The 21,930-nt window shown below is 23.5% G+C and overlaps 2 protein-coding genes across 2 annotated transcripts; both read left to right on the plus strand.

The window, feature by feature from the left end:
* The first annotated feature begins 809 nt into the window (after positions 1-809).
* Positions 810-13,725, plus strand: LOC127284867 (zinc finger protein 425-like). Its single transcript, XM_051310566.1, has 5 exons — positions 810-897; positions 1,098-1,259; positions 6,137-6,295; positions 6,795-7,049; positions 10,386-13,725. The coding sequence occupies exons 1-5, from the start codon at positions 810-812 to the stop codon at positions 11,183-11,185; spliced, it is 1,464 nt and encodes a 487-aa protein (XP_051166523.1). The 3' UTR covers positions 11,186-13,725.
* LOC127284874 (uncharacterized) lies at positions 11,813-21,886 on the plus strand. The gene is made up of 7 exons (XM_051310578.1): positions 11,813-11,819; positions 16,196-16,251; positions 16,371-16,586; positions 18,012-18,353; positions 18,429-18,558; positions 19,308-19,429; positions 21,333-21,886. The coding sequence occupies exons 1-7, from the start codon at positions 11,813-11,815 to the stop codon at positions 21,642-21,644; spliced, it is 1,185 nt and encodes a 394-aa protein (XP_051166535.1). The 3' UTR covers positions 21,645-21,886.
* Positions 21,887-21,930: the final 44 nt, after the last annotated feature.

Genomic DNA, 21,930 nt, shown 5'->3' on the forward strand with positions numbered 1-21,930 from the left:
GAACAGTTTCACATATAGAGTGAAATTTTTCTTCCACTCAAAATGTTTGCAAATTTATTTTAAATTTTTGTTACATTTCTTTTTTTTAATCTCAATTTAAAAAATGATTTTTATCTAGATGTTTTTAATGCACAAACTAAAATATAATAAAAATTAATTTCAATCAATTTTTGAAGATATATGATTAGACAATTTTCGGAAAAAATTATGTTGAACTACATTATCTTGCGTCAAATAATTATTTTTTGAAACACTGCAATTTTAGGACACATGATTGTATTCTATAAATCATTACAAGTTAGAATTGTTATTTTATGGGGAATTACATTGGTCATAATTATTTTTGAGTCGAATTTTTATTTGTTCGAATTAGTATATATTTTGCAAAATTTTCATCAAAACGATTTTCTATATATTACAGAATTTTTTATATAACCGAAAAATCATTTAACAGAATTTTTAATTGATATAGAATTTTCATTTGTCAGAAATTGTAAATGGCCGAAAAAAAATTGTCTGCAATAGACGATTCGATTTATCTATTGTGGAAACAGCCTAAAGAAATTATAAGTATTTCAAATTGTTTTTATTGAATATTTTTTTAACAACATTAAAAAAAATTACATATAATTTTTTCTAAAATCCATATAATTTAATCTTCCATTTATTGTAAATTAATTTTTCTAATATTTGTGTTTGCATTATAAAAACCAGTTTTCAATTTGAGGTTATGTTACTGTCATCGTCTTCCTGAAGGCGCATTCAGACCTCTCGGCTGCCTGCCTGCCTGCTGTAGTTACCATGGTAACATGATAAGAGTGAATGAAGCAGAAAATTTAAATTTTTCGTCTGTTTCACTCACTCCCATTATGTTACCATGGCAACTGCAGCAGGCAGGCAGGCAGCCGAGAGGTCTGAATGCGCCTTTAAAAAAAAAATAAAAATGTATTTGCTTTTTATTAATTAACTTTTTGTCATTTTTATTAGTGAACTTACTACCTTGGGTTTGGTTTTAATATATAAATTTTTATATTATTATATATTTCTATAATTCGAAACAAAAAAAATTTGAAATGAAAAAAAAAATTTGATTTCAGCTCAACTATTACAACTTTTTGATCCATTAAGATTGAATCATCAACATAAATTTCCCTTCATCTGCCCACTTTGTGGAAAGGGCTACTTATGGAAAGTTTCATTAAATCGACATATACGAGAAGAATGTCATAAAGAACCGCAACATATTTGCAAATATTGTGGTAGAAGATTTAAACAAAAAAGCAGTTTCAAGCGTCATTTAACTGTTTTACATGCCGATCAATATCATTATAAAGATTAACATTATTTGTTAATTAATATCTAATTTTATTGTTTCATTCTTTCTCTTAATTGCCATATTTCATAAAAAGAAAAATTTACATTTTATTTAGCAAATTACCCAGATAGCACGGAAACTTGCAGCAAGCTTGCGGCAAGCTTACCGCGCAAGCTTGTCTGAGCTAGCGAAATGTCCCACCCGGGGCAAGCTTGCCCTGAAAGCTTGCTGTAAGCTTTCCAGGAAAGGTTGCTGCAATCTTGCCATGAAAGATTGCTACAAGCATACTATAAGAATGATTGCGGCAAGCTTGCCGTGAAAGATTGCTGTAAGCTTGCTACGTAAGGTTGCAGGAGAATTTCAACAAGCTTCTGGAAAGGTTGCTGCAATTTTTAAAAAATACATTTTAAATAATTTTAAAAAAATTTAGAAAACAAATAAATTTTTTTTTAATTTAAAATGTTTTTTTTTTTTAAATTGCAGCAACCTTTCCAGAAGCTTGTTGAAATTCTCCTGCAACCTTACGTAGCAAGCTTACAGCAATCTTTCACGGCAAACTTGCCGCAATGATTCTTAGTATGCTTGCAGCAATCTTGTAGCAATCTTTCATGGCAAGATTGCAGCAACCTTTCCAGGAAAGCTTACAGCAAGCTTTCACGGCAAGCTTTCCCTGGGTGAAACATTTCGCTAGCTCAGACAAGCTTGCGTCAAGCTTGATAAGCTTGCACGGTAAGCTTGCCGCAAGCTTGCTGCAAGTTTCCGTACTATCTGGGTATTATTAAAGTAATTAGGGTATTAGGAAAAAATTGTCAATTATAAAAAATAGTTAGTTAAATTTAGAAAAAAAATTAAATATAATTTAATCCTTTAATTATCGACGTTTAGTGACTTCAAATAAAAACTCGACACTGAAGATTAAAGAAGAATAAAAATTAATTAAAAAAATTAAATTAAATTAAATTAAAAAACAATTGTTCTGAAAATATTTGTTATTGTTAATTTATTAGTTTCTCATGTGCCTTATTAAAATCGTATTTTATAAAATATTGAATATTTTAATAAAATAACTTATGTATATACATAAAATTGAAAAATTGTATTATTTTATACTAAAAATTTTAAAAGACATAATTGTTTCTTCCGAATTGTATATTTTTATTTGAATGAATAAACATATTTTAAAATACTTTCTATAAATGAAAATCATCATTTGAAGAACGAAGACTCATCACTGAAGCTACAAAAATTTTATACTTCTCTATGGAAAAATAATTTATCAAAATTTATAAATCATTTTTCTTGCATATTTTCATATTTCATTGCTTTTATACAATTTTAATAAAATTGCTTTATGCGAACAAAATTATTTTAATAGAAAATATTTCGTTAATTATTTCTTTTTTTTTTAATTATGTATTCAAAGTTAATTTAATTTAAAATGCTTGCAATTATTACAAAAAAAAATGTTTATCGTAAGAATTATAAATATTATTTTGCATGTATATTCAAAAAAGGGCTGCGGAGCAAAAAAAAAAATGATTCTTAAATATAAAATGTTTGAAATTTTATTTTTTTGTGTTTTGATAAATAATATATATATATATTATATATATGTTGTAATAAATTCAACAGCATTTTTTTTTCTTTAAATAACAAGAACAATAATAAAAAAAAATATTTTACTAATATTAATTTTCTTTTTTATTTTCAGATCGCTACTTGTGTGTTGCGTGTGGAAAATCTTACAAATGGAAAGGAACATACCATGTTCATTTAAAATTTGAATGCGGTGTTGAACCACAATTTTCCTGTACTATTTGTTTTAGAAAATTTCGCCATAAACATCATTTGAAAGAACATTTGAAAAATAAGCATCGCTGCCATATAGATGACATTAACAATTTATTAAGTCGATATTCAAATTTATAAATTTGTGGTTAATTAAAAAAAAAAAAAAATCCAGTTCATATTTTCTAATGCCAAAAGACCAAATTTATATAAAATATTAAAAATCACATTACATTGTTTTATAATTTATGAAAATGTTTTTTTTTTACAATTACAGTTACGTATACTTGTTCATTGTTTACAGTTTTTATAGTTTCGAAATAAGATTTTATGTTAAATATTTAATTTTTTTTTCTCCCAATTATAATCAGAAATTTCCATTGACAATAAATGAAATTATTTACATTAAATACAATATTGAAAATTTTGAATGTTTCTTTTGTTATATTTTATAAATTATAATAGGTTATAAGCTCAATTTTTTCTAGTTAAGTATTATTTTAAAATAAATTAAATAATTTAAATTTAATTTAAATTCATTTTAGTTTAAGTGAAAATGAAAATGAAATGGTCAGAATTTCTTCAACAGATCACCCAAAAATTTTCAAAAAGTAATTTATTTTTAATATTTTAAAAAGTTTTCTTTTATAATTTTACTGCATCCATAGAAATGTTTTATTTGAACCAAATATAATACATATATATTTGAGTTAAATAAACGTATATTTGTCTCACAGCCTACTAGCCTATTTATTTGGAGTGAATAAATTTTTTTATTTAAATCAAATAAAAATTTATTTGAATCAAATAAATATTTTTTAGGCTGTGAGACAAATATATCATTTCTCTAGGTGTGTGATTAAAATAAGTTTCTGGAAAATATTAAATAATAAAAATTGTTTGTTAAAGTAATAAACAATTGAAATTTTAAGCTGTCTGTAAATACATAAAAAAAAATTCATATTTTTCATAAAATAATAATTCAAAATAGCGGCTTATATGTAAAACCTTGCGCGCCATGTTTTACTTTGAGCGGTACCTTCCCCAGATCAACCAAATCATTTGATTCAAAAAAAGTTTCACCATCGATACAGGTAACCTCCCCTTAATTAATTAAATTTTATTAATTCGAAAGTAAAAATTCTTTTCTTACTATTAATTACTTGCATTTTACTAATTCATAAGCAAAAACTAAAGGCGCTCTCACACCTTTTTGACTGCCTGCAGGTTACCATGGCAACGCATGAGAGTGAGTGCGACAGAAAATTTAAAAATTTGAATATTCAAATTTTCTGTCTCACTTACACTCGTGCGTTGCCATAGTAACCTGCAGGCAGGCAGGCAGCCAAAAAGGTGTGAGTGTGTCTTAAGTCACTAATTCAAATTAATTAAAAATTTTCACTAATTCAGATTTAGAGAGTAATATACAAGTTAATATTGCATATCATTTTTCTTCACATATGTGTAAAAAATAAAATAAAAATATATTTTTAAAGCTAAATAATTATTTACTTATGATTTTGATAGATTAAAAATAAATTTTCAATATAAATTATAAAAAACTGCACTGTAAACTTGATGGTATCATTTTGGAATGCAACGTTTTGATTCGACATAAGGTATATCAAATTGATCCAAATATTTGAATCATTTTCAAGAAATGATCCAGAATATGGGATCATTTTTTGATACCTGAATTGGTATCAAAGTATAACTGTCATGGCTGGCATGCTCTTATTGACAAGTTTATTAATTAATTTATTCACTGCACTGAATATTCGGATATTAAAAATACTTTTATTATGAATTTTAAGAAAGAGAGAAGCAAAAACTTGTAAATTGCGAGCAATTAAATAAGAAAAAATTTATTTCGAAATAAAATCAAATACACTAACCTTTATTTATGTTTATCACATAAGATTTAAGTTAAGTTCACAATCACAACACTTGAAAATTTTTAATTATTTTTATGGTTTAAATAATTATCAATAATTTATTTATTATAAATGAACAAAATTTAAGCAATGCACGCTTGATAAATATTTCTAATGCGTTGTCAATTAATGCAATTAATAATTTCCAATTACACAATATCATAATCGACATATATAACATTTGTAAACAAACAGGGTTGGGAAACAAGAGCCCAAAATATGTTCGTCCAAAGCAGAGTTGGGTAGGATTGAAATTCGCTTTGGACGAATATATTTTGGGCTCTTGTTTCCCAACCCTGTTTGTTTACAAATGTCATATATGTCGTTTATGATAATGTGTAATAGGAAATTTTTAATTGCATTAATTGACAACGCATTAGAAATATTTATCAAGCGTGCATTGCTTAAATTTTGTTCATTTATAATAAATAAATTATTGATAATTATTTGAACCATAAAAATAATTAAAAATTTTCAAGTGTTGTGATTGTGAACTTAACTTAAATCTTATGTGATAAACATAAATAAAGGTTAGTGTATTTCGTTTTATTTCGAAATAAATTTTTTCTTATTTAATTGCTCGCAATTTATAAGTTTTCGCTTCTCTCTTTCTTAAAATTCATAATAAAACTATTTTTAATATCTGAATATTCAGTGCAGTGAATAAATTAATTAATAAACTTGTCAATAAGAGCATGCCAGCCATGACAGTTATACTTTGATACCAATTCAGGTATCAAAAAATGATCCCATATTCTGGATCATTTCTTGAAAATGATTCAAATATTTGGATCAATTTGATACCTTATATCGAATCAAAACGTTGCATGAGTTGATCTTAATTCTTGTATCAATTTGATACACACAAGAAAACTGTGTGCCAAATATATATCCCATATTATATTAAAATTGAATGTTACGTTGAATATATAAAATACATAATATTTCACTGCCTGCAATTGTCCTCTAATAATTTATATTTTTTTTTCCAAACTTCACTCATTATTCAACTTTAAAATATAAAATCCAAAAATGATGTACACACATTATAAGACAAAGTGTTGTTAATTTTTCGATTATTTTTTTTGTTTCGTTTTAGAACAACTTTGGATATGTTTTCGTTGTGGTAAACATTACAAATTAAGGACATCTCTAAATCAACATCTTCGTTTGGATTGTGGAAAAATGCCATCATACATTTGTACTCAATGTGGAAGAAAATTTCAACGAAAACATCATTTACAATCACACGCTAAACGTAGACATTCCATAATTATTTATAATTCTAGTTTTAAAAATTATTCTTACAGTTAAATATACTACTATTAATATTAAATTAAAACATTTTTAAATTTAAAATAAAAATAAAAAAAAAAATACTATCAATGATAAAAATATGTAAAAATCTTATATCAGCGTTCTATAACATAAAGAATATAAAACAAAATTATTATACCCAAAATCTGTAGAAAATAATAATTATATAAACATTGTCTATATGTATAAAATATGTTCTTTATTACTATCATATTATTTATAGGTGTTAAATTTTATTAATAAAACTCTTTGTAAAAAATTTTCTTCTTTTTCTAATAATATATGTTACACTAAGAATATATTAATAAAAATTAATCTACATACAAAATTCTCTCTTTGTCTTTATATTGCTTAAATTTGCCAAGCGATTTAATTTTTTTTTTTTTTGGTTCTTATTTTAAAAATTCTTAATACTGATAAAATATAATTTTTTATTTCAGACTTTCTATTGGCTAATTTGCTAAATTCATCATCAAAGGATAATGACGCACATTGGAGTTTCTCATCAGATATTTCACAAGAAAGATCAACATACAAAATTCCATCACAAAATTGGATACAAATGAATAATAGTGTTGATTCGGATAAGAAATTTTCATGTTCACGATGTGGAAAAACTTATAAAGCAACCACATCACTGAGTCGTCATATTCGTTTAGAATGTGGAGTTTTAGGATCTGAAGTCTGTCCACTTTGTAATAGACGATTTAAACATAAATTTGTATTAAATTCACATATTTTAGCTTGTCAACGAAGAATTCATAATGTTAGAAAGGACAATAGTTAAAAATTAAATTAATTTTTTTTTATTATTATAAACTCATAAATATAAGTTTAAAATTTATTTTTATCTACGAAAAAATATTGAACAAACAATATTATATTATGAGAATTTTGTAAAATAATTCTTTGTAAACAAATTTTTTTTTTAAAACTAATTTTTTGTATTGTATTTTTTATGTAAAATATGTATTTTAAACAGTATTATTTAAATTTTACATCAATTACTAATTTGTAAATTAATGTTAAGAATTTTTTTTTTCAATTAAAATATACGCTTTATAATAAGATATACTGATTGATGTTTTATAATTTTTAATACTTGAGTATAAATATATTTTTGACTCATATGTAATATTGAAAAAGATCTCTCTAAATCTGAAATTAGTAAAATTCAACAATTTTAAAAATTATTTCATCATTACGAAATGTACATGCAACCTACTGTGCATAAAAAGAATTTATACTAAAATAGTAATTTGTTCTTTATATAAAAAAGGCGATTCCACAATACAGATATATAAGTAGCAATGAGGGGATTTCCACCGAACAAAATTAGACGGCTTACTTGCCGAGGCCTGAAGTCAGGGCTACCAACGCAACTGCAAACCATGATTTTCACATTGTGACGTCAGAGTCGATTCTAGGTGTGACGTCAGATAGCTGTACAGAAAACAAACAGACGACACAATGTTATTCTTTTGGGGAAAAACAATGTTTCCAGTTTTATCAATTTTACTCATATTTTTGTTTGTTTACTAACTTGAAATATTTTACTGCTGCGGTAATTCCCACTTAAAATATATATATATATTATATCTTTTTTTAATAACATGCATACTGGCTATTTTTTAATAATGCTGTTTAAATGTAAAATGAACTTAGTAAAAAATACCTTTAACCTCAAAATTTATATTTAATTATGAATTCAGAGAATGTACCAATGCAATTGAATCAAATATGTGACGCTCCACACGGTGAAAGGGTGCTTAGCTGTTTTTGACAGAAATAAACTTTGCAGTAAAAATAAATAAAAGCGATTAGTTTTCGGTACAAACTATTATTATTTAATTATTTATTAGATGCAATATTTTTAGTAAAAAATTCTTTTGATGTTAAATAATCAAAAATAAATCTTTAATAAAGCAAAAACTACCATGAACATAACCTAAAATTTTAAGCAGCTAAGCACCCTTTCACCGTGGAGCGTCACATATATAACCAGGATTGCACAGTTACGCGTATATACGTAAAAAAGTCTATGTTATTTACCTGAGGTATATTACATACGCAACCTTGATTGTGTCATCTGTTTTTCTTCCTTTCAGATATCTGACGTCATAAGGCCAAAGCAGAATAGAAACGTAACCGGAATAATAAGTTAGAGAAGAACAAACAATATATATCTATCCTATTCTAACTCATTCTTCCGGTTGCGTTTGCGATTACGATTCTTGTTACGTTTCTATTCTGTTCAGACCTATAAGGCCAACGCACAATAGATTCGCAAAAGTTGTTCGCGAACGAGATGCATGAGATAGAAAAGGATACGAATATATCTCTGTCCTTTTTTAACTCATGTGTCACGTTCGCGAACGTCTTTCGCGAACCTGTTCGGCTCAGGCCTATACTCGAGTCCCCACTAACCATCTGTCATAATTCTCGTCAACTACCGCAACCTGCTCTAGTAAAAATTTATTGACTTTTTTTGTTAAAATTAAAAGTTACTGTTGGGATTTACTAAACTGCAATACGCCATCTGGTGTTTACCTACCTATTTTCCTTTTTCGTCTTTCATCAATTAACACGATAGAAAGAGAAATAAAACCAAAATATCTGATAAAGTAGATAAAAGTCACTAGACCGCCAATCCCAATAAAGTTACTAAATTTTCACTACAGCAGGGTGCGGTAGTTGATGAGATTTATGACAAATGTCGAGTAGGGACAATGGCAACCAACCGAAATTGTGTCACCTACCATACTTTAATTAGAAGACCGGAAGTGCCATATTGTTTATTCCCATTTTTTCATAAGTGGCGGGTAAATTCAAATAATTTAATGGGATTGAAATATATTGAATAACAAATTAAATAATTAATGAAAAAAAATTTTAAAACATTTTAACGTAATTGGTATTATTATTGATATAAGAAAAACATAGTTGCTATATATGTGACGCTCTACGGTGAAAGGGTGCTTAGCTGTTTTTGACAGAAATAAACTTTGTAGTAAAAATAAATAAAAGCGATTAGTTTTCGGTACAAACTATTATTATTTAATTATTTATTAGATGCAATATTTTCAGTAAAAAAATGCTTTTGATGTTAAATAATCAAAAATAAATCTTTAATAAAGCAAAAACTACCATGAACATAACCTAAAATTTTAAGCAGCTATGCACCCTTTCACCGTGGAGCGTCACATATTAAATTAAGGGTAGATTTCGATGATTTTGAGGTTTTTTTAAAGATTTTTTTTATAGTTAAAAAAAATATTTATAATTTCCAATTTTTTTTATAATAAAATACATGTCTGAAAGAGTCGAAAACAATTTTTTTTTCTTTTTTTTAATAAAAAACACTCTAAAAATTTGTCACACTTTTTCTCTGTAATAGTTAATCTGAAATGAAAAAAACAAAATTTTTCATAATCTGTACTATTTGGACTATGGTGTAAACTAAAATCAGAAATATTTATTAAAATAAAAACGAATGGCAGACTTGAATTTTTCGACAAAAATTTTGCAACTTAAATTGTTCATAAGTTTTTAAAATATTAATGGAATTTAAAAATCCTAGTTCACACGAAAACTATATACATTCAAGAAATATACTGTCCAAATTTAAAGTTAATTGGTTGAATAATTTTAAAATAAAAGTGTGACAAAGTTGAATTTTACTATTTTAGATTTAGAGAGATTAACTCTGAAAATAAATTTTGTTTTGCGGTGAAATTTTCCCCTCTCTATAAATTATTGTAAACTATATTTGGCATGTGTAAACAAAATCATCATAAAATAGACGCAACTGATATATTGTTAAATGGAGAAAATAAAATTTTTGTACAAAATACAAATAAATTTTTTAGTTTAATGTGTAGTGCACTCATAAATTATTTCTTTTTGGAAAATTTTTGTTGTTCTTAAAAATTTTTTTTTAATGTTATCATATAATAAATATTTTTACCAAAATGAAATATTTTTTTTCTCACTTTTTAAATAAATGACATTCGATTGAATTTATGTTTTAGATACTATTAATATCTGGGTAGCTGATCCTCTACAAATAGGCTCAACGCCATTAGCTGAATTCGCATCTCAAGAATGTCAATTACAATCAAAAAGTTTTATATGCAATCGTTGTGGTCGAGAATATTCTCAATTAAAAAGTTTAAGACGTCATGTTTTTCATTGTGGCAAAACATTGAGTCAATCAATTTTAAGTACAGGTGATGTACATTATGTTGATGAGAATGGTGATGAAAGACAATTTGTCTGTCCCTATTGTGGTAAGGCTTATCGTTGGAAGAAAGGATTAAAAGTTCATCAGGAACGTTGTCCATTAAAATTGGCTCTCGAAGGTCCACAAATTATAAATGAATCATCATCAAATAATAATCGACAAAATGAGGAGAGTGTTCCATCAACATCGAATGATGCATGTCAGGAAAAAATTCCACCACTCATTATAAAAGACAATTCTGTTAATCGATATCAATGTATAATGTGTGGAAAACGTTATGATTGGTTAAAAAATTTGAGACGTCATCATAAAATGTGCCGTAAGAAATTTATAAATAAACGTATAAAAGTGGAGAAACAAAATTGTGGTACCACTTATCAAAAATTTAAATGTGAATTTTGTTCAAAAGAATTTATATGGTTGAATAGTTTAAAGAAACACATGAAAAAATGTCTTGAACGTCGAAGTGAACAAAATGAATTTATTATTGCTGATGATATTTCAAGTTTATCAAATCAACAGCGAGAGGAAGAAGAAGAGGATGAAGAAGAAAGCGAAGATGATGATGATGTCACTGAAATTATTTAATTCTGAATATAGTAAAAGTAACTAAATGTAAAAGAATTTACTATAAATCATATACGAATTTGTGGCAAAAAAATACCTGTATATTTAATTATGTATATATATATATATATAATTTCCATACAATTATTAGAAATATTCTCACGTGTACTCTTTTACATCGTATTAATAAAATATCTCATCTAATTTTTAAAATAATAAAGATATTTATTTATTTTTTGATAAAAAAAACAGCTGCTTATACATTTTTCAATTCTCATCCCTACTGTTAATTCCCACATGAGTTTCCATATAGGATTCTCGTAAGATCTCATGTAGTATCTCATATGAGAAACCATAAGTGATCTTATATGGGATCTCATACGGGAATTTACAATAGGAATCATAATAAGAGAAAGTATAAAAACTTTTTCTTTATATGATGAGTAAAAATTTAATTTTTATTCCACAGAGACCTGATCTTTTATAATTTTTTTAAATTTTTTAATGCTTAAAATACTTTAAAATTTTATTTTTATTTAATTTTTTTATTTAAAGATTCAAAAATATGAAGTTGGACTAATTTTTAAATGATTCTTTCTTAAATTCGTCGAAATTTGAAGAAAATTTTCAAAATAGAAAAATACTGCAATGAAAGGTTGGTTTCCATTCTCCCCACTCGCTATTTGTCATAATTCTCGTCAACTACAGCACCCTGCACTAGTAAAAATTTAGTAAATTTATAGTTACTTTTAATTTTAACAATAATGTCACTAAATTTTTACTAGTGCAGGGTGTGGTAGTTGACGAGTATTATGACAAATGGCGAGTGGGGACAATGGAAACCAACCGAAATTTTAAATTCACTATTTGTCTTAGGGTTAAATAAAAATTTATTTGTATTGAATAAATATTTTTTATTCAAAATAAATAATTATTTTTCTCTGAAGCAAATATATTTTTATCTTATTTTTTTTTATTTTCCATAAAAATAAATTTCGTGTTTAATTATTAAAAAAATTATATCTAATAAAAAATAATTATATATATATATATATAGTTATTTGATATAATTTCAATTATTTAATGAATGTCTATATTAATTTAAAAATTATAAAAATGAGATGTTTTAATGTCATCCGAATTGTATCACGTGGCCTTAATTATAAAAACAATGTAATCTCACAAATCTGAAAATGAAATGATCTAAATTACTGAAAAATTATTCGATATATTCGATATAATGAGGACGCATGAATATTTCCCTCATTAGACCGGTCGTAATTTTTTTGTAGTGTCGAATTAAAAATTATCGAATTTTTATTTAGCAGAATTTTTATAAAGTTAATTTTATAATGTGCCGAATTTTCATGTCGAAGAATTTCTATTAAACTAAATTCTGAGTTATTGTAGAAGCACCTTCAATGAACTTGAAATTTCCCTAGGTAAATTTTTAAATTTCAAAATTCCCTAGGTATCACTAAGTATATGTAGCAGACAGACAGATGTACACACTACACAAGGTTAGGGTAAAGAGTACAGTGACCGACACTCTGGACATACTTTCAACTTTAAATCACATTTTATCGAAATTTATTAAAGATTTAGTTATAAAATAAATTTCAAATAAAAAATTTGGGTTAAAATTTATAGTACATAAGTTTAAAATTAAAAAACACTTTAATAAAAGTTTATAATATTAATTATTTAAAAATGTATGGTATGAAAAAAGTGAACGACACCCTTTAATAAAATAAAAAATATTTAAACTACTATTTATGTAACATGATATAAATATTATCACAAATTTTATTATTCAGATTTAATGTACAAAAAAAGTTTCTTTTCAAATATAATTATTTAACAATTTCTTCATATTTATAAAATTTGTAATCAATAAAGCAAATTTTTTGAGGTTAGTTTTTTAGAAAGTAAAATATTCAGAAAAATATATAAAACATAAAATTTTGTGTTAACTGTATCAGTTTCTAAATATTGTATTTTAATTAATTTACTGGTGATATTTAATTTAATATTATTATTTTTATAGTTATCGTTTTTAATAGGGCGGTACAAATTCAACACAAATAAACTCTAGACAAAAAAATACTGCACGAGTCAATTCTCAACAAAATTAAATAAAAATATATGCTTCACAATTAAATACTACATCGAAATACCCTACACAATAAACTATTTACTAGAAAATTATCTACATAAACTCTACACAAATAAACTCAACACATTAAGATTTAGAATTAGAAAAATGAAAATATTTTTTTTATAATTCTACACAAATAAATACTACATCAGTAAATTTTACACAGCTATAAAAAATAAAAAATTAAATTCGACACAATTAAATTTTATACATGAAAATAATGTTTTCTTTATTTCCGATTATTTATAAAATTCTACACAATTAAACTCAACATTTATAAATTCTACACATCAAATTAAAATATTTTAATCCTACACAAATAAACTGTACACATTCAAAATTAAACATATTAAATGAAAATAATAAAATTCAAAACGAGAAAACTTTATACAAGAAAATACTCCACCGCTAACTGTACACGAGTAAATTCTCAATAAAATAAAATAAAAATATATTCTACACAATTAAATACTACATCGAAAAACCCTACACAATAAACTATTAACTAGAAAATTATCTCCATAAACTCAACTCATTAAGATTTAGAATTAGAAAAATAAAAATATTTTTTTTATAATTCTACACAAATAAATATTACATTAGTAAATTCTACACAGCTATAAAAAATAATAAATTAAATTCGACACAAAAGGAAAGATTATTTTTATGTGTTGAATTTAATTGTGTCAAATTTAATTTATTATTTTTTATAGCTGTGTAGAATTTACTAATGTAATATTTATTTGTGTAGAATTATAAAAAAAAATTTTTTTTTTTCTAAATCTAAATCTTAATGTATAGAGTTTATGGAGATAATTTTCTAGTTAATAGTTTATTGTGTATAGGGTTTTTCGATGTAGTATTTAATTGTGTAGAATATATTTTTATTTTATTTTATTGAGAATTTACTCGTGTACAGTTAGCGGTGGAGTATTTTCTTGTATAAAGTTTTCTCGTTTTGAATTTTATTATTTTCATTTAATATGTTTAATTTTGAATGTGTACAGTTTATTTGTGTAGGATTAAAATATTTTAATTTGATGTGTAGAATTTATAAATGTTGAGTTTAATTGTGTAGAATTTTATAAATAATCGGAAATAAAGAAAACATTATTTTCATGTGTAAAATTTAATTGTGTCGAATTTAATTTTTTATTTTTTATAGCTGTGTAAAATTTACTTGATGTAGTATTTATTTGTGTAGAATTATAAAAAATTTTTTTTTCATTTTTCTAATTCTAAATCTTAATGTATTGAGTTTATGAAGATAATTTTCTAGTAAATAGTCTTTTTTCATTTTAGAGCTTACTCTAAAATGAAATAAAGATTTTTGTATACTACCAAAACACATTTTCCCATACTAGGTCACGTGGGAGGTTCCCACATACCCTTAAATCAGAATTTAGCTAAATAGAAATTCTTCGTTATGAAAATTCGGTTTATCATAAAATCTACACTTTATAAAAATTCGGTATTTTTCAATTCAACACCACCAAAAAATTTCATCATATCTAATGTTGGGGAATTTTTATATGCGTTCCATATTCCGTTATTTAAATTAAATAATCGATATAGGTTATTTCTGTTTTAATATTAGTGATTTAATAATATATTATAAATTATATAAATAGATATTTTTAGGTAAGAGATTTTAAATAATCGTCAGTTTAATAAAAAATAATAATTTAATAATGTATATTCATTATAAGAATTAAATTTCAATAAAATACTGTCAGAAAACCCCTTTTATGGAGAAATAAATAAATATAATACAATCTTAAATAATTTTATTGTCTTTTGCAATTTTCTGTAAATTATCAATTTAGAAAAAAAATTTAATTAGAATAAAAAGAAGTTTCTATATTTATATATAAAATCAATTTCTATATTTATAATTTGAAAATATTTTCTTCTAGCGCTTCTTTTTCTAACTTGAAAGTTTTTGATAAATACGCGATATTTTATAAATTGCATGTCAAAACTTGGTGCACGAGTATATAATACATTATAAATATAGAATACTATATATATGAATTATTTATATATACTTTTTTTCATAATTTTTAATGTTTATATTATATGTAATTATGATACTGATGAAATAAAATTTTTTTCCTCTCCAGAGTGGCTCAAAGGAAACGAATTCCAGAGGAATAAATACTTTCCAACGTCATCATTAAACTATGAGGAACATCAAACATATGAAACAAATTACAATAATGAGCAGAATTCATTTAAATGCTTCGATTGTGGCCATTCTTATACATTATTACATAATTTACGACGACATCAATTGAAATGTGGCAATAAAGAACCAAATTTTAATTGTCAAATTTGTCAAAAAAAATTCTTTCGATCTGACTGTTTAAGGATTCATCAAAGAACAATTCATAATTTTTATGAAAGAGAACGAAAACGATTACATTGATTATGTCTCTTTTTTTCCCTCATTTACTTATTCCATATAATTAAAAAAAAAAATTTAAGTAATATATTTTTAATTATAATATAAATATTTTGTAATTTACCGAATTTCTTCGAACATCGAAGTTATATTAATACTTTTTCAGTATTAAATAAATTTAGTACTTAATTTGAAAATTTATTAAATCAAGTAGTATAATGAAAATTATTTGTAAATATACAGAAATTGTTATTAAAACTGTATTATAAAGAATTATAAAATATTTTCATTTACCTTTAACATAATATAGCTAAATAATATTAAATTTAAATATCGACACTTTTTCCCTTGAATGATAAAAACTTTGTTTTATTTCTATATTTATATAAAATTTAGTAGTCATTGTTAGTCGTAAGATTAGTTAAAAAATATTTGTTTAAATTAACTTTTCTCATTTTTCTTGTTTCAGATCTTTCGCATTTCGCCTGGGTCGAGGTTGATCCTCTTGACTCATTTAAGGAATTGGTAAGAAAATTTAAAAATTAATTAATAATCTCAAAAAAAAAAAAAGAAAAAATTTTTTTTGATAACAGAAATTTTTAACTTACATAATTGAAATTAATTGGAAAAAATTTGTTTTTCAGATAAAATGTGCACCAGGTGGTATTGAATTGATACACGAATATAATGAAACAAATGGTCTATCTGCAATTAATCGACGAAAATTAGTTAATATTGCTGTAGATTCAATGGTTGCTAGATATGGATATTTTCCAACATCCGAACAAAAAGTACTTTGTGCCAAGGAAATTGTCAAATGTTTTCCAAAATTAAAAGATCCAGCATCTGAAGAAGGATATGTATGAATTTTCATTTTTATTTTATCAGGCCTCGAATTGTACGACTTTTTCACATTATTTGTTTTTAAATTACAATTTTTTTAATGTCCCCCAATTAAATAAATTTAATTTTTAATAATAATTAAATTATAAAATTTTATAAGGACTTCTTCTTGGCTTTTAATTAATATTAATATTTTTTAATTAAATATATGAAATTTAATTATTTTAAACTCAATAAAGTTAAAATTTTATTAAATCTTTCAAAATTTAATTACTTAACAAATTTTTAACTTAAATTCTTCGCTAAATTAATTATTTTCAAAAATTTTAATAAAATTCGTCGAAAATTCAATTATATGAAATTGTTTTTCAAATAAATATTTTTTAAAAATTAAATAATTTTTTGAAATTTACAAATAAACAATTTCATCAAATAAAATTACCAAAAAATTCCATCAAGTTCTTCAAAAAATCAATTATTTAAAACATTTTTTAATTAAAAATTCTTTAAAATTTAATTTGTCACAAAAATTTAAAAGATTTTTAAAAATTTCAATTTCAAATCTTGAAATTCAATTGCTTCTAAATTTTTTCATTTAAAACCTTCTAAAATTTACTTAATTACTTTAAAAATTTTTTAAACTTTCTAAAATTTAATTATTTCTAATAATTTCAATTATAACTCTTTCAAATTTCAATTATTTGAAAAAAAAATGTTATCTTAAATTAATTATTAAATAATATTTAACAAATAATTTTTTCAAATTTTTCGATAATTAAATTATTTAATAAATTTTCAAATAAAAACTTTCAAAATTTCAATTATCAGAAATCTAAAACAAACTATACAGCAATTCAAATTTTCAAAAATTTTATTCAATTTGAAATCTTCTAAAATTCAATTATCTAAAAAAAAATTTTGAATAAAAACTGTTTAAAACTTAATTGTGGTAGGAAATTGTGTTGTCCAATTAAAACTAAAAACTATGCCGAAATTTTGAATTCGAATAATTTGCTTAAATCAGAATTCAAAAAAATTTTTAAAAATGAAACATTAAGAATTTTTTTTCAGAAATCTGTCCTATTGAATTAAAACTTGAAAATTTATCTTAGTTCGAATTCATAAATATTCGAAATAAATTTTCTTGATAATATTCCTACAGAATTATTCTTAATAAAGAATAAAATTAATTTAATATCTAATAACAATAGTTATTTTAAATAAAATATTTATTAACTAATTAAATTTATTAGAAAAAAAATCGATTTTTTCGCCTTTTCTTGGAATTTAAATCGCCCAAAAACAACTTCTTTTGTGCCTTAAAGTCGATCCGAGTCGAGGCTTGTTTTTTAAAAAAATATTTACACATTAAATAATATATTGTAAATTTAATATGTAGATTATTTTTTTAAAATGATTTATTATGACATTTTTAATTTTAGGAAATATTCTTTGATCCCGAAACAAGAAGTGGATATATATCATGGAGATTAAAAACAATAAATCGTAAAAGAAAAGGTGAAAAAAGAAGAATTCATTTTTTAAAATCAAATGTAAGAACAGAACCGGTGACGCAAAATTTACCGGAATTAAATTATGAGGATCCATTATTGGAACAAGTATCATTTCATGATTCACAGAGAATAGAATTTTTAAAAACAGCCTGCTCAATTACTCAAAAACACGAAATTATTGCGGCAATGAAAGCAACTTTTCCATTGAGATGTGCATATAGAAGACAAATTTTAGAAAATTTTCCACGATTTATTGATATTCCTTATTTAGTAAGTGTATACAATTTTATATTTTTAAAAAAATTTAATTATCAAAAATATTTTACTTTTATTTTTTGCTTTCAGATAAATTTGGATTTTTCCTTAATGTTTCCAGAAATGAATTATTGTCGACCAGTGAATACTGAATTAATTTTCAAAGCAGCTGATATTCTTTTACCACGTAATAGCAATATTAAAACCAACAAAGAAACAGGTTTGTTTCTCATTTTTGTATCGAATTGGGTCGGAATTTCTCAAACGGATTACCTAAAATTTTCATAAATTAAAATAAGGTTTTCATGCCTTGGAACATAGTATTTAGAAATAATTTTTATTTTAAATAGTTATTTAAATTTGTTTATCTATAAAATATTAATAAAAAAAAAAATATGTTCTTCACGTCAAACGTAAAATTAAAATTTTTTTTATATTCTGCATATAAATTTCTGAGTATAAATCTCTCAAAAAAAAAAAAATTTTTAGTCAGCTAAAAATTTTAATCGTTTATAACTTTAAACAAACAAATTTTTTTATTCTAATATTTTCAGAAACTTATGATAATTACAGTAGTGAAAAAAATGATTTAACATTGAAAATTAAATTTGTTTGTTTTAGTTGATACGTTTAAGAAATTCTCACCTATTTTAAAAACTTATTTCTAAAAGCATATTTTGTTTTTCAATTAAAACATATTCATTTAGGAAATTTTTTATTTTTATCACCATTTTCAATATAAATTTTTAAGCTGAAAATTAAATTATTTTGTCAACTAATTTTTAAATGAAAAATAAAATTATTTAAATAAGCAAGTTTAAATTATTCAACAAAAGTGATGTTTTTTAAAATTTTTTCGTTTGGATAATTATTATCAAATTATTATTGAATATAATTATCAAAATTATAATTATTTTGTTTTAATTATTATAAATATTCTTAATTTAATATTATATGCTATTTTTAAAGAATGGGACATCATAACAAGGGCCTATATAACTTTGATGAAATTGATCCCACCGTCAACAAAAGCTAGGAAAAAAGTTGAACAAGAAATAATACTGACTGACAAACTAGTGACATTTGAAGAGGTAATAATTAAATAAAATTAAAATTAACAATTGTTTTTATATTCTATGGTAACTTTAATATCCCAATAAAAAGCGAGAAATGAAAAAGAATTGAAAATTTTTAATTTTATTGAATATTCTTTTGTATCCATTTAGAGTAATTGAAAATAAATTCAATTCTTTTCAATAACATTTTTTTAAATTTATACAGAATTTGTCATTGTTAAGATTAAAAGATGGTATGTAAAACATTTTTTTTTAAAGGCGAAACGTTTTACAAACAATTTTCAAAAAATTGCAATTCTTTTTAATTTTTTTCTTCTTACTATGGGATAATTTGTGACGTGCTCTAAAGCAGAGGGACTAAGAAGAAAAATCATTAATTAGAATTTTCATTTTATGGAATTTCATTTGTCATATTTATTCTTTCAGATGAATTTTTATTTGTTCGAATTATTATTTGATATTATTTCCATATAACCGATTTTTCATACTACATAATTTTTACTTAACCGAAAAATCATTTAACAGAATTTCTAATTGTTAGAATTTTCATTTGTTCGAAATTGGAAATGGCCGAACAAACAGTCGACAGAAAGATTTGGGCGCGATTTTTAAAATCAACCAATCACAATTTTTATGGATAATTTTTAATTGGTTGATTTTAAAAATCGCGCCAAAATCGATTGTTGCTTCGGTCATTTGCAATTTCGGACAAATGAAAATTCTATCAATTAGAAATTCTGTTAAATGATTTTTCGATTAAGTAAAAATTCTGTAGTATAAAAAGTCGATTATATGGAAATTATATCAAATAATAATTCGAACAAATGAAAATTCATCTGAAAAAAAATTCTATGCAATGAAATTCTACCCAATAAAAATTCTTTAAAATGTCTATTACGTTAACGTAATAAGCAAAAAAAAATTCGAGCAAATAAAAATTTTAACAAATAAAAATTCGAACAAATGAATATTCTGTCAAAGTGAATTTTTGGTTATATTAAAATTCTGTAATATAGAAAATCGTTTTGATGAAAATTCTACAAAATACCAATTCGAACAAATAAAAATTCGGCTCAAAAATAATAAATGAAATTCCATAAAATGAAAATTCTAACTAATGATTTTTAAAACATAATCATGCGTCCCGAAATTCAATCAATTAAAAATTCGAACAAAAATTAATAATTAAAATTCGATGAATTGGAATTTTTTGTCTTTTAAAAATTCGAATCACATAAAATTCGATTGAAGGACAAATCTATTAAATTAAAATTCGTTAAAATTAAAATTCTTTTAAATAAAAAATCTTGTAAAGAAAATGACAGTAAAATAAAAATTCTGACAAACAAAACTTTGGTATTTAAAAATTTTGTTATTTAAAAATTTTAATAGGAAAATAAAATTTAATTCAAAAATTTTAAATTCGTCTAAAAAATAATTATTTCTAATAAAATACTTCAAAATAAAAATTCTAATTAATTTTGATTTTATAAAAATAATTAAAAATAAACTTTTAATCAAGATACCGCAACGCTAACTTTTTATTGACTATTTTAAGAGAAAAATGCGAAAAACTAAAAAATCAGGATTCTCTGGGTAATTATACTCACTTTTAAAAATTAATTATTTTTCGAAAATTTTATTTCGTTGAAGGTAAATAAATAAATAGTGAATCTTTTGTATCCTTTTGTGTTCAAAAAAAAAACCAGAAATATGTAAATTATAAGATTTCACAGGGTTTTGTTCATTAAAAACCGTCGATGGGTATAATAGCCCCTAAAATGTTATAATTACCCCCCCGGTTAACGGTATATAATTTTTTTTTAATAGATTCCTTTCTTTAGAGCACATTAAATTTTATTTTGAAAAAATGAGAATTTATTGTTTTAATGTAATTGAAAAATTGTTTAAATTACAGAATACAACTTCATTGGATGAAATTCCCATTATTAATAATCATCCATATATTATTGCACTTGGCAAAAATAGAAATTGCATCAGTTCATACTATATATCAATAAACGGAAAAATATTATTAACAGATGCAACAAATTTTACGATGGCGTTTGATCAACTATTCAAAAGTCATTTGGTATTTTATTTCAAATTTGATGAAACTCTTTCAACATTTTACCAATTTGTCCAATCATTCTATTATGGAATCAACACAGGAGTACAATTTACTCCTCGAATGAGAGAAATACGATCATTTTTGTCCCAAGAAGATTAAAGGAATTTTTTCTTTCATAAATATTTATAATATTAATAAATGAATATCGAATATTCTGTGTGTTGTTGACGGTATAATTTATCAGAACTATATTTTAGTTTTTACAATATTAATTTTCTATTCTTTATAATATAAGTGTATTTTATTTTCTTAATAATTTATTCATTATATTAAATTATTATACCCTGTAAAAACGACGATTTATGTATAATATTTAAGTAAATAAATAATATACATTATAACTTGAATTTCGAAAATAAATCCCAAAATAATTTTAGTAATTAAA

The sequence above is a fragment of the Leptopilina boulardi genome, unplaced genomic scaffold, assembly GCF_019393585.1.
Source record: "Leptopilina boulardi isolate dan_hultmark-lab unplaced genomic scaffold, ZJU_Lbou_2.1 LbouV2_121, whole genome shotgun sequence".
Classification (NCBI taxonomy): Eukaryota; Metazoa; Arthropoda; class Insecta; order Hymenoptera; family Figitidae; genus Leptopilina; species Leptopilina boulardi.